The sequence below is a fragment of the Caretta caretta genome, chromosome 1 (assembly GCF_965140235.1).
Source record: "Caretta caretta isolate rCarCar2 chromosome 1, rCarCar1.hap1, whole genome shotgun sequence".
Taxonomy (NCBI): domain Eukaryota; kingdom Metazoa; phylum Chordata; order Testudines; family Cheloniidae; genus Caretta; species Caretta caretta.
Window position 1 is genome coordinate 283,604,100 of NC_134206.1, and position 16,915 is coordinate 283,621,014.

General features: G+C 44.7%; 1 protein-coding gene across 2 annotated transcripts; it reads left to right on the forward strand.

The window, feature by feature from the left end:
* The first annotated feature begins 1,153 nt into the window (after nt 1-1,153).
* On the forward strand, nt 1,154-15,961 carry CSRP2 (cysteine and glycine rich protein 2). 2 transcript variants are annotated; one of them, XM_048835728.2, is made up of 6 exons: nt 1,154-1,310; nt 10,157-10,275; nt 12,723-12,891; nt 14,514-14,646; nt 15,185-15,278; nt 15,650-15,961. In XM_048835728.2, exons 2-6 carry the CDS (start codon nt 10,164-10,166, stop codon nt 15,724-15,726), a joined length of 585 nt encoding a protein of 194 aa, XP_048691685.1. In that variant the 5' UTR covers nt 1,154-1,310; nt 10,157-10,163; the 3' UTR covers nt 15,727-15,961. The 2 variants fall into 2 exon arrangements, with proteins under 2 accessions (XP_048691685.1, XP_048691684.1); XM_048835727.2 differs by lacking the exon at nt 1,154-1,310 and adding an exon at nt 1,777-1,932.
* The last annotated feature ends 954 nt before the right edge of the window (nt 15,962-16,915 follow it).

Below are 16,915 nucleotides of genomic sequence, written 5' to 3' on the forward strand. Positions count from 1 at the left end.
AAGGAGCCATGTTTAAAATGACATTAAAACACAATTCAAACATGGCTCCCAGAGAACTGTTTTCTAACACAGAATTAAACATTATTCAAAACCCAAGTTCACCACTAGTCAAGAATTCAATTAAGAATTCAGGATGATATCTTGAGGTGCTGCACTGATGGAGGTGCAATCCTTCTGATCAGATATAAATAGGAGGCTGTGCCCATTTGTGGTCAATAAAGATCCCTCAGCATTTGTGCAAGAGTATGGAGTTGTTAGCCATGGTTAAATTGTAATTTGGATATGTACCTTTCTATATCATTATTACGTATAGGATTTTTCACATCCTGTCCTTCTATCCTGTAACTCAGATGCTACACTCTGCTCCAGAAGCGGCTGCATTTCAAACCTGGGTGAAGTGATTCATGGCCTTTTGTAAAACACCTTCGGATCCTCTTGGATGAAAGGTGTTGTAGAAAAGTAAGCTGCTTTGTCTTATTAGCAAATCTCTCTCTTTAGTAACAAGAGGTTATAGGTTACTGACTTTCAAGAGCCGGAAAAGTGCTGCTCGCACAATTATTTCCTCAGACATTTATCAAAAAATAAGGGTTTTCTCCTAGACAAGATTTTATGCTTTACCGCTTTCTTTTTTAGATGTCTACCATCTGATTGCCACCGTCCTCTGAAGTGGGTTCTGAAGGATCGCTGCGAACGCAGCCTGAACACTTACTCCAGACGCCTGCGTTGCTATGGCAGAAAGCAGAGTGAAACGTGCCGTTTCTTGTGGTCACCCCGGATTGCAGTTGTAGGCGACGCTCAGTCTCAGCCCAGCTAGCGGAGCTCAGCTGTCTGACACAGCTACGGGCTGGGAGCGGGGAGAGAAGAGGGGGAGGGCTGGGAATAAGACCCCGTCTCCAAACTACCTGCACGCCCAGCCCTAGATTAACACTCCCCCCTGCGGCCGCGGAGCCTTGAAATCCAGCTCCCCGGCTGAGCACTCCCAGAGCCGCCCGAGCTGAGCTCCTGCAAACCGGGACCCCAACCTTCCTCCAGGAGACGTCCGGGGCGTGCGGGGAGGGTCTGCAGCGGAGGCCGCTGGTTCAAGGTCCCCAGTGGCTGGGGCCTGCGGCCGGCCAGGGGCGGGGGCCGGGGACTGGCCGGGGAGGCGCGCGGAGCCGGGCGGGTGGGGCTGGGCTTCCCGCTCTAGCTCCGCCCCGGCCGCGCTCGGACCCTTTAAACAGGCGCCGGGGCCGCCCCAGCGGCGGCTACGGAGAGTGAATCCGGCTGCTGCTGCCGCCTTTCCCCGAGCTGCTGCGAGCGGAGGCGCTGCGGTGAGTATCCGGTTGCCCCGGGGCCGGCGGCTCCTGGCTGGGCTGGCGGGCGGCGTCCTGGCGCTGCAGCGGGGCCCCGCCTTGTGACTGGCGGTCCGGGGGGCAGCGCGCGGGGGCTGCCGGCTGCTCTGCCCTGGGCGCTGCCTTGCCCGCGCTCCCCGGGGCTGCCTCACAGCCCGAGCGCCCCGCCGCTGGGCGCCTGCCGGGCTTCGCGCTCCCCCCGCCGGCTTGCGGCGCGGGACGAGAGAGACGCGACCCCGCCGCCCCAGCGCACACTGACTCCCTGGGTGGTGAGCGGGGGCCCGCGGGGTCGGGCTAGGGCGGCCCGCTGCCCTGGCCGGGGCTCCTCCGTACTGCCGCCTGTTCTCCAGCCCCGGCCGCTGGGCTTTCCGTGCGAGGCCGGGCGTCATCACAGGTGGCTCACCGAAGAGCGTCAGGGTTCACGGCACCGTGTAGGGCCTCTGAAGCCGAGCCACTCTCTGCCAGTTCCTATCGCGGCATCCTTCGGGTTGGGAAATCCCTGGCCTGTCGGACCTCCTAGATGCAGTGACTCCTTGGGGCGGTGCATTCGTGTTGGAGCCTGAAGCTGGCCCAACCAGCCCTGGGGGCAGATGCACCTCGGGTGAGTAGGGCAGTGATTTCAAATGGCAGCGAAATGGCTTTCGCTACCTAATGAGACCAAAATACCACCTGTGCGGGTTTTGTGGTCTCCCAGTAAACTTGAGTGTGTGCCCCCAATTCTGGGCATTTCTGCAAAAATATATTGGGTTAATTAGGCTAAGGGCTGGATTTACGCCATGCGTGCCCCTGGGAACAGCACCCACCCTGCCTACAGCTGACATTCGTGTTGCACAGAGTTTTAGAGGGGTCAGGTGCCCCTAGAACACTAGTGCCCCTAGGCACCTGGCTAATTGAAAATCCGGCCCTGCCTTTCTCCTTGGCCAAATTAAATCCCTGGATATTGGATGGTTTAAATAATGCGGATATCGGTGGGTGCTTGACTAATTAGTATTTTGCTAGTTTGCTAGAAATGCCTTGACCCTGACACGTACATCTGTTTGGATACACTAGATTGATACTTGCAATAACTTAATCTCCTAAAACTATGCTATATAGCATTAAATTAGCTAAGTTAACTAACTGGCAGTTTCTGTGGGGTAATGGTAGTGTAGAATCAGTAGCCCAGCTTGTTGTGGGGTACTGAGTTCAACCATATCTTCTACTGTCTATGAATCTCCAGCATCTTGGGGGGCCGGGAGGGCAAGAGAGCAAAGAGCTGCTTCAAAATCACTTGAGAATAGTGGGTCTGGAGGGTTTGCATTTCAAAGTTTGAGTTGACGGAAGGCAGGAAGGTGTGAGTGGACTAACGTACATAAATTCAAAACATCAGTTTATGAAGCAATCTAAATTCACTTGCTATCTGATACCTGTGGAAAAGAAGCACATACAGTAGAACCTCAGAGTTACGAACACCTCAGGAATGGAGGGTGTTGGTAACTCTGAAACGTTCCTAAAGTTGTGGTGGTTCTTTCAAAAGTTTACAACTGAACATTGGCTTAATACAGCTTGGAGACTTCACTATGCAGAAGAAAACCGCTGCTTTTAACCATCTTAATTTAAACGAAACTAGCACAGAAGAGTTTCTTCACCTTGTCTAATTTTTTTTAAACTTTCCCTTTATTTTTTTTGTTAGTTTACGTTTAACACAGTATGGTACTGTATTTGCATTTTGTGCAGGGGGTGGTTGGTTTGTTAGTTTCTCCTGCTGCCTGATTGTGTACTTCCAGTTCCAAATAAGGTGCGTGGTTGACCAGTCAAGTCGAAACTCTGGTGTTCATAACTCTGAGGTTCCACTGTAGTGGATATGTGTGCACATAGCATTAGCTTGCCAAGCTGATTACTTATGTTCCTGGCCAAAACAATTCCATTTTCAACAATTCTGTTTTTGTCACAATGGTTACACTAACAAATTTGGAGTAGTACATGACTAGAATGGCTTGGTGGGGTCTCTTATTAAAGCTATTAGAAAAGCTAGTCCGATGTACATCTAAAACTGGCTTGATGTAAGATTAGTAGCTTGAAAGATTTCTCTCCCCCCTCCCTCAGCGCTCTTCATAAGCAGGGGCTCACTTCCCTGAAGCAGGGTTTACTTCCAGAAGTTCAAGTACACAGCAGGTAAAACTTGATTATCTGACTATTAAGTGCTAAGTGCTGACAATGCTGTACAAGACAGTTCTTGCCCTAAGAAAGTTGCATGGGTTTTTTTGGGTTTTTTGGAGGGGGAGGAATCTCATGCTACAACAGCCTATCAGTAGAAACTATAAATACTAAACACTAAATAGTAAATGCTTCACATTTCCCTGTTTCTAGGTTGCCATTGTATGAAAGCATCATGGAGTTTTTTTTTTTTTTTTTTTTTTAAAACACTGCATCGGGAGCGTGGGGGGGGGAAGTGTCTCTAAAAGTAGTGCAACATTTTCCAGACTCTAAGGTGAGTTGTTTTTTGAGGCAGTTTTGTACAGTGTAGCTAAGTTTTGTGCAGATTTGGACAGTTGGGGTAAGGTCTCTTGCTATTTTGTCAGGTTCCATGACTGAATGGTTGAACCAGCTCAGAGCGCTCAGCAAATAAACTTGCAGGGCTTTGGCAGGAGACAGTCCTCTCATCCAGTGGAATGACAGAGAACATTGTGAAGCAACAGTCATCTTGTGGTGTGGAGGGCATGGGGGAATCTCCATTGGCTCAGAGAGCATCTTAGTTTTGCCCTGCCTTTTTTAACAGGATTCCAAACAGGTCACTGCCCCATGACGTATCCAACCAGTAGTGCGTGTTTGTGGAGTTTTTTGTTTTTGTGGTTTAGTATCGAAGGTGGCTAACTGGGCCCTTCTGTGCCATAGGGAGATTATACTAGTGCATGCTCGTATATGGAAGTGTTGTAGTGATAATCCTAGTATCTGCATACTTGTTTCCCACAACTAGTTCTAGAAGTGGGATAAATATTGAAGTGGAAAATGGAAAGTGTCAGTTTGGGGGGCAGAGCTGAGCAGGAGAAACTAAGTAAAGAAATGCTGCATTTTCCCATGGGCCAGGACTCCAAAACCCAGAAACAGTTAGTTGTTTGCAGTTCGCTTGTGACGGCAACTTGGTTGTGAACTGTTCAGCTATGTGAACATTTCATGCAGCTCTATGTAAAATATTATGTGCAGGGGAGTAACCCCACTCTTTAAGTTCCTATTGCTTTAATTTTATAGCTTTTCTGCTTCTGGCTGGCTCTGACAAAACTCTAGTCTTTTGACTGCATCTAGTGGAAACTCAAACCCAGGTATCCTTTTTAATGTGTAGATAATGTATAAGGTTCCTGGATGGGGAGCTGCCTGGAAGGCACAGCTCTACCCATGCACCTACTACTGTGTGTACGTATCTCTTCTTTTGGTAGCAAACAGGGTTGGTCGCCTAATTGCAGGGCACAGTAGCTGCCTCTAGGTGTTCTTGAGGCATCCTCACTGCCTTGATCCCTTTGAATTGCATGGGAGTATGGCTTAGCACTTTCCTCACATGCTGCTGTTTAGCATATTGCCTGTAAAATATCTCGATCAATTTTGGCTCTTGTGTCCTTCACTAGTACGTTGAGTTCTGTCATCATGGCTAAAACTTCTGAAGGGTTAAAGTTGGCTTCTTTTCCGGACTGCTGCTTAGGCAAGATGTCCTACTTGTGACTCTACACACTGTGCATGTTTAAATGCACAAAACAAGAGTCCAATCTTCAATAAGAATCAAAGCTTTAAGGTCAACTGCCTACAGAATTTTTGTCCAACCCTCGGACAAATGCTTTACTTAACATAATATGAAATGTGAGTTTCTAGACCAATCACTGAGCAAGGGCAAGGAACACCTTTTAAGATAAGGTGTTTTTTTAATGTAGAATGAAACATTTCAAACACTTGCATTGTTTTATTTTTAAAAAAATTGCTTAAATATTAGTGACTGCTGACTTAACCCTATATTCCCATCAGAGAATGGCACCGAACTGGGGAATGGGAGCGGGGTAGTACAGTCATGGCTTTCAACGTGGCATAAATCAGAGCACCACTCTGAGAAGGGGTGCAGGGTATAGAACTGAGTACCTCTTGGCAGGCGCATACTGCAAGTCCAGGTGTATGCTCCTGTGGAGAGGAGGGTGGCTGCCAAGAACTCCTAAAAACAAAATAGTTCAGAATTATAGGGTACCGTTGGTACAAACATCTGGAAAACTTAGTACCACGTCAATGGCTCTTAAATTCATTAAAGGCCTGCCTGAACGAGCAGAAGTTTTATCAAGTTCTGCAAGCAGCTTTCATGAGCTACAACATCCTCCCTACCCTTCGGAGGACTGAAATCAGAATGCTATTAATCTGCCTGTGGGGCTCTAATGTGTAGCATAGCTCATGTTGGAATAATGTAGACAGAACACATGATATCTAGCTTTTAAGTGGAAAGAATTGATCTTTAGGGCAGGACTACATACCGTGTTCTCTAGCTATCTGGCCACTCTGAGGTGCTGTATGTGGAACAGATTAACAGACTGCTTCTCACTGAAGTCCGTCTTCTAATCTTGACTGCTTGGGGATGACTTGTGCTGATAGCTCAAGGAATACTGCTATAGAAGCTCCTATGGAAATGTTAAAGGGGAGGACAGTTGGCCTTGTCTCCTCAGGGACACCCACCTTCTTGAAGCACTAACCTTTGTTGAAGTTTGAAAATCAAAAGCCTTAAGAACATCAAATTCTGACTTCCTTTAAATTCTGTCTAGATACTTGCATAGCCTTTATCACAGTAGTATCTGTGCATCTTGTAATTCATAATGGATTTTATCCTCCCAGTGCTTCTCTGGGGTATGGCAGTGCTTTCCCTATTTGACAGCTGGGGAACAGAGACACAGGGTAGATTAATTGACTCTCCCAGTAAGGCTGTAACTGAGCTGTGAACCTGGGTCTCAGCCCCAGTGATTGGGTACAGGGACTATCCTTCTTACTAAATATTTTTATAAGAAAGAGGCAATTAAATAATGTGTGTGTACATAGGGGGGTTCAAATGTGAAAACAAACAAAAGGCAGGTCAGTGCCTTGTAACAGTGCCAAAGCCCTGTGAGGCCCAAGAAAGAAGCTTATTTAATAAACAAAATTTCAACTTGGCCTGTTCTCAGACGCATACAAAGTGGGAAGGAATCTCTTCTCCATTCTGCAGCTAATGTACAAGGGTTTGGAAGAGAAATGCAGCCTGTATCCCTCTTTCAGAGGACCCTGTTTGCCATGATTGATGTCAGCTGCTGTGTGGTAACACAGCCAAACACTTGAATAAAAGAAATGGAATCTTAATTTTTAGACTCTACCAATGCCAAGAATGATGCCAAGAATGACAAATAGTGGTGTCATAAAACAAATCTTACTAGCCCGCTCAGAGTATTAGTTATTGCCAACCCATTGAGAAGCAACTGTGCTAACCTCTTGGAAAGGGTGCACAAAGAAATATTTCAGTAGTTAAATTAATGTCACCACCACAAATGGAACAGCTACTAAGCCACTTCTGTATTAAACAGAACATTTCCATAAACCTCTGCTTAAGAATTTGCTTAAGATGTCCCAATTTGAGTTAATCAGTTAATCTTGTTTTCCCACATTCCACTAGTGGCTGTCGTTCCTCCCCCCCCCCCCCCCCCCCCCCCCCCCCCCCCCATTGAGCAAAGGTCTCTTAGCAGTTACTAAGCAACATTCCTTTTGAAGGGCATGCTGTCACCCTTGTCCTGAAACTGTATTTTCCCCTCTGTGATCCCCCCAAGGGCACCCACTTAAAGGTTTCCAGCTCCCAGTCCTTCCCTCTCTGGGCAGAGACCTGTATCTCACTCCCTTCTGACTGGATTTTTTTTTTCAGGCTGCACAGCTCCCTGATCTATGCTGTGATATCCCCAGCACGCCAGTCTGCCTAAAGTCTAGTGTCTACACTTGGCTTTCTCTCCAAGGGCAGTGAACAGTGTATTGCTAGCTGTGATAAGTTACCACACAGCTCCTTCTAAGCAAGCACATTTACTCTTAAGGGAAAAACCATTACAGCAATAGCATATAACAGTAAAAGAACCTACATGCATGTTTAAAAGCACACCAAGGGTCACCCCAAAGCCAGTCTGGGGCTCTAGTAGGTGTCAGTCCTTCAAATCCCCACCACTGGGTTTTCCCTGTGGTTAAAGTTCTGATCAGTCTCTAGATCAGGAATCTGAATGAAGACCCCAAGTCAGTTTAAGGTCAGTCCATTTATCCCAAAGTCGTTTGTCTATTGGTCTCTGGAGAATCTGGTTTGAGAGCCTCCTAAGAAGGTGGTACTTCTCTGGAGGTGTTTATAACCACTGTGCTTTGCCTTAATCATCCCCGCTATTGTTTTCAGTTCCTCAAGGAGCTGTGGTAACCCTAGAGACACAATCCTTGGTCTACAAAGATACAGAAGCCATTCATACAGCCTGGTTTCCCAAAGATAGTGACTCGGAAGCATTCCTTTATAGGACACTAGTCAGCCTTACAACTCCAATTCAAAACCCTGCAGACAGCAGTGAAACTATCAAGAGCATGGGTGGTGGGTGGAGCCCCCCTTTGGAGAGGCTAGCCCCCAGAGCCACAAGCCCCCCACCTGGAGGAGTCATGAGCATCTGCCCCCCCTTGGCTGGGGGTGCCTTGGGCTGGCTGGAGGCCCAAGCACTCCTCCTTTGACTGGAGGAGCCCTGGGCCAGCTGCAGCTGCGCCATTCCTCCCCTCCCCAGACCCCAATCAAAGGTCTCACTGTCATCGGAAGAAACTTTTCATATGCCCCATGCAGGTTCTAGGGTGGCTGAGGAGGCAGAATTTGCCACTCAGCTTTCTGGGTTCATCAGTAACCTCTCTGGAGTCTCGGGAGTGCCAGCACTAGGGGAAGCTGAGCTTCCCCGGCCTATTATACCCACTGGCCATGGTCAGGAGTCGTACTGACTACAGTACTTGCTACTGCTCTTTGGGGGAACTACTAGGAACAGCAAATGCAGGTTTGAAAGTTGGGGGGGTGGGAGAAAAATACTTCTCCCCTTTTCTTTCTTCACATCCTCCCTGAACAGAAGGTCCTGGATGGGTGAGTGTGAGAGGGAGCTTCAGATGTCATTCCTATCAACCTCTGACTAATAAGATGGAGTCCAAAGCACAGATCAGGGACAGGTCTGCCTTTTCAGTAATTGGAGGTAGCAAGAGAGGCTGAGTTCTGCCAGAGAAGCCTCCACTTTTTTTTCCCCCCTCCATGTCTACCTCTGATTCGTATAGGAGAACTTTTCAAAGGCACCAAGGGCTGTTAGGCAGGCCTTGTGACCCTGTAAACTTTCCCTATGTCAATACCCTACTGCCGTAATATTTACACATAGGTGAAATCCTTGTCTTAAAACTACAACATCAATGGAATTCTGGGTCTGCATTAAAAAACTAACAACTGGGCCTCCACTGTGGTGTTCAGCGTATAGTCATGGGCCCTGCCCCAAAGAGCTCACAGTCTCCATTTGAACAAGAGCCAACAAATGGAAAAAAGTAGGGGGAGGGAGCATGAGGAAACAGCTGAACTCTAAGATTTATTTTCTCATTAAAAATCCTGACCTCTCACTGCAACAGCACTCTATAAAGAAGATTTAAGAACTAACAATGTTTTTATCTTGACTGTCTGGAAAATTACATCTAATGAACAGTCTCATTTGAGAAACAAAATCCAGTTGTCCCAAGGGCCTCCCAGTGTCTACCTTAACTGTAGTGCTCTTCTGCTTAAATTGGAATTTTTTTCAGCAGTTAGCTTTTGGCATTCACAGAAGTGCCATCCTAGCAGCACTAGTTTTCCTTTACAGCTGTAGGGGGTGGAGTGTCTCTACTAGCAAATATTTAAGTATCAAACCAGTAAGTGCAATAATGATGGTGTTCCTAAAATTTACTGCAGCTTAGTACGTGACAAGAAATAATACTACATGCTTGTGGTTGTCAGCCATTTTCTTTCACAAAATTACTACTTTGAATATTTGGGCTCACTGCACATGCCTGCCTGGTGAAGGTGAGATTTTATGTCACTAGCACGAGGATGCCTCAGAAATGATCCCCATTAACCACTAAATTTCAGACACTAGTTCAGAAAAACACTGTTCTTAGCATAGCAAATTGCTCTCCAGTTAGGCAAACTTTGTGGTTTATGCCATTTTCCAAGGCATAGACTCTGCAGAAAAACAAAATGCCTTTGTTGGCACAATTGGTTGGCTTCCATCAGAAGAGAGAAACCGGATTAATGAAGTATAGAAACTGAAATTACATCCGTCTGGGAGGGTGTTCATTCAAGGTACAGTAAAGCCATTATGCATGCAACTTTGTGCATATCCAATTCATGTAACTTTCAAAATTCTGAACAGGGAATGTAAAAAAAATGGTTTTTGGGAGGCATTATCTTCTGTTTCCAGGTCTCCTGCTTAATGCACCAAGCCATATTGCATACAACAGTGGGAACTTAAGGGTTTAAAGATTTGTTCCTTTTGCTTAATTGGAGGCTCCTGCAGCATTACAGATAAGCCCATAAAGGCTGTTTGACCCTATGAGTACTATCTGGGATGTAGAATGTGTTTAGTACTCACAATCTGACTACTGTAGACACTTTCTTATAGAACTAGGCTCAAAACGGCCAAAAATCTGGCAGACTGGCAGCATTGTGTTAAATTACTACAGTTCTTAGCTCAGACTCTTTTGTATTGACTCTTTGAGAACTGTACCTGTGAAATAATTCAGTGAACAATCTCGATCTTGCTGCTCTGTCTCAGATTACTGGTGTATCTTCACAGAGTCAGGATGCCAAACTGGGGAGGCGGTAACAAGTGCGGTGCCTGTGGACGAACAGTCTACCATGCTGAAGAGGTTCAGTGTGATGGGAGGAGCTTCCACAGATGCTGCTTTCTCTGCAGTAAGTATTCCTCACATGCTGCTTTTCGTGTCATGCCAACTCTTGTCAATGAAAGTTTCAGTGGCTCTGTTGCATGTCTGACTGAACAGTGTCAGAGCAAGATGTTCTTCTACAAATGTATCCATTGGGGTTACATAATAAAGGCTCTGAGTTGGCATGTGGGAAACTGAATGGCAGTGCAAGTTACCAGAGTGGTCTAGTTTTGGGGGCCCCCAGGAATGCTATGAATGCTGTCAGATTTAGGTTAACTTGTCACCCTTTCCCTTATGCTTCATAAGGACCTCCATGTCAGTAGAGGGAGAGCTCAACCAGAACCACTGAAGAAAGGTGTTCCTCTCTGGTGTGGGAGAGGTCCTAAAGAGACTTGTTAAACTGAGCCTAGATCTCTCCTTCACAACTTTATGTCTGGAAAAAGGCAAGGAACATGTTTTAGAGTGAGAAACCTACATTTGAATTCTGTCCAAACAGGTAATGGCACAGCAAGAAGGCTTGATTTGTTTCGATACAGTTTTGTAGAGCCAAGCTTCTACCTCTGTATCTGTTGGAAAGTAGATGGAGGGCTGAAGGAATAATTAAATGAGTCCTCCCTTTCTCTCTTTCACCCAGGTCCATGTAGATTGCGTAGGATATTAAAGCATCAGTAGTTTGGCTGAATTTCTAACTAATACGTTTAGCGGAGCGAAAATCCTAGCCCTCCTTGGCATAGGAGGCTGTGGGTTATTTCAGATGAATAGAGTCCAAGTCACTATTTTTCAGTCTAACCAACTCATTCAGGCATCAAAACTAGCTTTTTCTGCTGTAAAGATTGTTTATTAGTTGGAAAAAAGGTATTCTTAAAAATTCACAAACTGCCTGTCTAACAAAACCAGAGTACTTCAACTTATTGCAAATATGCAGTGTCACTTTGCCCAGCTTTCTGGCCTCAACTATCTGGGGACAGAATTAGGGTTCAGCCTTGCTTTAAGGAAACTACAGTTACAAACAGGAAGACTTTCAAAATTAGCTTGCCACTAATATCTGCAACATCCCATCTATGTGTGGTGATGGGATATAGGTGTGTTTATATTCCTTTTCCTGGTACTCTACAGCAATTGTAGCAAATTATTTGGCTGTGGCTCAGTTGGCTTAAGTTCAGTTTTTATAGAAGTTTCTTCTATTAAAACTTGGAACATGCAGTCAAACAGTTGGTTGGTTTAGTATATTTCACTATGAGCGAAGCCAAGGTCATGTTTATGTCTTTAAGTCTTTGTTTTAAACTCAGCAAAACTAAAGACTTGTATTTTAAAATTGATTAATTGCTCTTAATTACTATAAAATGCCGTGTATCAACTGTCTACTGCAGGGGTTCTCAAACTTCATTGCACCCTCTTCTGACAACACAAATTACTACATGACCCCAGGAGTGGGGACTGAAGCCTGAGCCCTGCCACCCTGGGTATGGGGGGCTGAAGCTCAAACCAGCCATTAAAACAGGGTCATGACCCACTTTGGGGTCCCGACCCACAGTTGAGAACCACTGGTCTACAGAATCCATGCAATAAACAAAGGTTTCTGTGTATTTTGAAGCTCTTACAGCTTTTTTTAAACAAAGTCTTAAAGAACTGGGTTGTAGTTGGGCTTTCAGTCCAACCTGCACCCTGTACAGGCATCAAAATGCTATGACTGAAGAAAGGGCACTAAACTTAGTTACAAAAGCAATGTTTAGAAGAGGGAAGCAGAAATAGCTGTAGTCCTTACAATGTGACCTTGGGCAAGTCTTAACTTCTGTCCTCCGATCAATCTGCATAATACATCTAATTCTTTCTTGCCTGCTAAAATGTTGCCGTTCACACATGCTTTCATTCTTCCTGAAGTTTTGCATTCCTCCGAAAAGGAGGATCAGCCACTTGCAATAGAAAGATACCTCTGATGAAATTATTGGGTTACTGAAAGCAATCTGGTTCTTGGGTTTACAGTTCTAGTCTGGTATCCATAAAAAGTAAAACAAACCCCAGGGTCTAAAATAGCAGTACAAAAGCTGTGGAGAAGCAGCTTGCCCATGTGAACAGAGGGCCCTGAACTGTCAGACAATTAAATGCTTCTGCACTGATGCAGATGCTTGTTTCCATGTAACTTGAAGCAAGAGTGGAAATGGCTGAGTTTAGTATCTGGTTTTCTGTGTAACCTCATTAATCAAACTACAACAAGTTTCCATTCTTTAAATATCATCACCATGAGGGTGGGAGGGAATAGAGCCTCTTTATGAAGCTAAACATAATTCACCAATTCAAAAGAGAAGCTGCCTCCTCTAATTTTCAGCAGTCCCACAGCTCATTAGGAAGAGTTCATAAGGAACAACTGTGGACAGGGGAACCCATGACATCTGGCATTTGACTTTTTTTTTTTTTTTTTTTTATTTACTGCATGTGCTATGGCTTCTGGCAATTTAAAACTTTTTTTTTCCCCAGTGGTTTGTCGGAAAAACTTAGACAGCACAACTGTAGCAATTCATGATGATGAGGTTTACTGCAAGTCCTGCTATGGAAAAAAGTATGGTCCTAAAGGTTATGGCTATGGCCAAGGAGCAGGTACACTCAACATGGACAGAGGCGAGAGACTGGGCATCAAGCATGACAAGTAAGTTCAACTCTTCATTATATCTCACTGCAAGATGTACAGTTGGCATGTGATCTTCATGTTGTGCTAAAGATTCTTCATGCAGGAGTTAAAGGCCAAATGCTCTTACAGATGTATAATGTGGCTATGCTCTAAACACACTAAAATGCCAGCATATCCCACAGCAGAATATTGAAGTAGAGAGACACTGTAGGTCAGAGGTGCACTGAACCCATGATGCGTGTTCCTGCAGTCCTGCTGCACACAACTTTCACTGTTATCAGTGGGAGTTACCTGAAGGCAAGACTTTAGGATCAAGCTTTTAATCTCTCTGGATTATGAAAAATTATATTGTGCTGGTTACTGGCTTTATGCAAGTTTAAAGATTACTGAACATGTCTTGTTTAGTATTCAAATCTGACTTATTGGCTGATAGGCTCATATGCTAAGCTTTGACAAGGTTGTGTTCTTTTTATGAATTAAAATAAAGGAGGATTTGAGGTGGTATACAGATTTATTGTCTATATGGAAAACTTAATCCTGCTCTAAATTGAAGTGCCTTACTGCATTTCAGTCTGTCAGGTATAGCAACTAGTTGGCCAGGCAGTATCAAAAGTGTGATAGAATTGGTTCTTTAAAGCAGGTCAGTTAAAAGTACTTAAAGCTATATCAAAACCTGTTCAGAGTAGGAGTTTGCTATCTAAACAGCAAATGCCATAACTAGTACACACTTCTGATGACTTCATGAAAGGTTTAATTGGACATCTAGTTCCATTAAAGTTCAACTGTTCGTAGCTCAGTCTTGCTAAAATTCCAGCTTCTAATCTTAACAGTTGAGATGTAAATTCTCATGAGGTTGTTCATTCAGTATCTCCAAATTTAATTTAGAAACTGGCATACTGACTTGGGCAATGGCTCACCAAGTCAGCATCCGGTATTAGATACTACTTTGTGGTGTTTACACCTTCTGGGTAACTGGGAAGTACTATGGCATGGAGGAAACTTAACATCATGTTGTCGTTAACTAAATACAAGGGTCAGATAGGTCAATTATTATTATGCAAAATTGCCTTAAAATAACAGCTTCTCAGCATGGAAAACACCATTAATCAAACCACTTCAGTGTCTTGATTTAAAAAAAAAAAAAAAGATAAGGTGAGGGTGGATTTTAAAGACAAATGCATGTGGCTGGGGCTGCAGTTATTAAGGATTCTGGCGAAACCTAGGTGTGTATCGTTACAAATAATTATTTGTATCCTGTATTCAGATATCCCCCGCTCTCCTCTTTTTAGAGCAGTTGTCTACAAACTGGGGGTGTGCCCTCATTGAGGGGCATGGAGGAACGTTCAGGGGATGTGACAGGGCTGGGAGGGAGCACCACCCAGCCCTGTTCTGCCCTCAGCTAGACTTTGGCCCTTGGCTCCTAGCCCCGACTACAGCTCTGGCCCCAGCCTAGGCCTCCTTACCCCTGTCCACCCCTCCCCTCGAGTTGCGGCCCCACTCCTGGCCCTGGTTCCTGACTGTGGCTTGAGGAAGGCGGGTATAGACAGGGGCAATGGGGGCTTTGACATGAAAAGCTTGAGGACCACTGTTTTAGAGGGTAAATAGGCACACAAGACTGACCTACTATATACCTCTTCTAGCACACCATCTCCTCACCGACCTACAACAAGTCCAAATACTTCAAAGTTTGCTCAGAAATTTGGAGGTGCAGAGAAATGCTCTAGATGTGGTGATTCTGTTTATGCTGCTGAGAAAGTAATAGGAGCTGGAAAGGTAAAATAGATTTTGATAAAGTTCTTTGCTGAATAGGGTGTGGGGGGGCAGGGACACACACAATCGAAGCAAGGTTTGGCTAAAAACCGTTTTTTCAGCATATTTAGCCAGAAAGAGTCAGGTAGGCCAATTACTGTGATGCAAAATTCCCTTCGTATAGCAGCTTCTCTGCATGGAAAACACCATTTAATCAAACCAGTTCAGTGTCCTTTAAACCAAGATAAAGGTGGGGGAGGGTTTTAAAGATAAGTGCAAGTGGCTGGGGCTGCAGTTGTTAGATTCTGGCAAAACCTAAATGTATTTAGTGTTTTACCTAAAGCATAATATTTCTTTGACTTGCATCTGAAACAATCTGTTAAAAGAGCTGGTCTCTGTCATCTATCATGTTGTTGCATTATTTAAGTGAGAAACAGAAAACTCCTAGAGTAGGATCCTTGTCTGCTTTAGGCTACAGGAGTCTGTGTACCTATTGCTATTTAAAAGTTACTCTCAAGAGTGTCTAGTAAATACAATGACTTATACTCTTTGCTTCTCTTAGCCTTGGCATAAAAACTGTTTCCGATGTGCCAAGTGTGGGAAGAGTCTAGAATCCACAACCCTGACTGAGAAAGAAGGTGAAATTTACTGTAAAGGTAAGCTGAAGAAACATGCTGGAACCCTAACAGTCTACAGTTCAGAGTAGCATGTGTTCTAAGGAGTAGAGATCTCCAGTTCGGATCTGGAGTGGGAATCCTGTGCTGACATCTCAGAAGGATTCCTCCCTTTTGACAGTGTTTGACATTTAGCACTGCAGTATTGCTAAAAATTGTTCTGCAACTGTGCAATATTACTTATTGATCTGTTTGAGGAATAGTTAAATGGCTCTAAATGCTCTATTCTCTAGCATCCTTCCATGAACACTGCTTTTGCTGAGCAGTCCTGAGCAATAGAAGTCCAGTAACTTGCAGGCATCCTAACATGTCTTTTCTGAAAACATTGCTTTTTTTTTTCCCCTTCCTTTCAGGCTGCTATGCAAAGAACTTTGGCCCCAAAGGATTTGGATATGGGCAGGGAGCAGGTGCCCTTGTTCATGCTCAGTGAAAGAGTAAAATCCAAGACTGATCATTGTTCATAGAGACTCTTCCTCTGCAACAAGGCACAGCTTAAGTGTTACTAGTTACTGTGAAACTGACACTAGTGTATTATAATATTGCTTAGATCAAGCTTTTACCAAATACTAAAGCACTATATATTTCTCTATTTTTCTTGTAGACCAGATGTTAATGAACACTGTTAGCACTGTCATTCCACTTCAATAAAGCTTTGCATATTGTGACTTTTTTTTGTTTAGTTTATCTTTAAATTATCAGGTAAAAACTGCTACCCTCTGACTCACCAGTATAAAGAGCTTGAGACCAGTGCTGGATGAAGGCACTCGGACCTAGTGCCTCAGCACCTGGAGTCATGTGGTTACACCAGTTTCTGCTTAACTTAAAAAGCTTCTAGCCCTTATGACTGGGGGAAGAAGAGCCTTGAATTGCCCTGTGTATGCCATTGGGGGTTTCATTCAGAGACCTGCTGAATAGGGGCACCCTTGGCAACACCTCCTCAGCAATGGACTCTGGCATGAGAAGTGGGGAGTGGGCCCTGCTCACTTACCCCATAACTAGAATGCATCTGCATGGGTAAGTACTAGAGGATGCAGGGGGTATTACTAGGTATTCCATATGGAGACAGAGCTGTGGGGGAGCATTGTGAGTGTACCTAGGGCCTTGGGTTTGCCTTAATTTAGTCATGTTTCTGTCTACTTTTCCGTTTCCTGCCCACTGTAGAAATACTAAGTGAAATCCAGTCTCCTTAGAAGTCAATGACACAACTCCCAGTAACTTCAGTGGGTCCAGGATTTCACCAATAGGGTATACAGTGCTAGACCTGAAGAATTCTTGGAGAACTAGTGACACTGCATCAGAAGAATAAAAACCTGGGGAAGTGACCATTTCTTTTGCCAAAGCTCTAAAGAAACAATGAAAAGAACTTGAGTCGCTGATTTCCTGAGCTGAAAGCATGGGTCTCCACCGCTTGAGCTCAAGCACCAGGCTCTGTTGGTGAAGTCTGTTAGACTGATAGCCTCTGTGTTTCAGGCACAGAAAGGGACACAACCCACACCCACAAGTGGGATACATAAGCACCTCTGTCCACCCAAACTGGGCTGACAGCCCCTTTCCAAACTCTTTTCAAGCAAAAAAAAAAAAAAACAAAACAGGGCACAAAGGACCATCTTTCCATAAAG

Bases quoted from the DNA above. Each gene is read 5' to 3' on its own strand.
- CSRP2 (XM_048835727.2), top strand. The intron at 10,276-12,722 runs GTAAGTATTCCT...TTTTTTCCCCAG, and splicing joins CAGATGCTGCTTTCTCTGCA to TGGTTTGTCGGAAAAACTTA. The intron at 14,647-15,184 runs GTAAAATAGATT...TGCTTCTCTTAG, and splicing joins AAGTAATAGGAGCTGGAAAG to CCTTGGCATAAAAACTGTTT.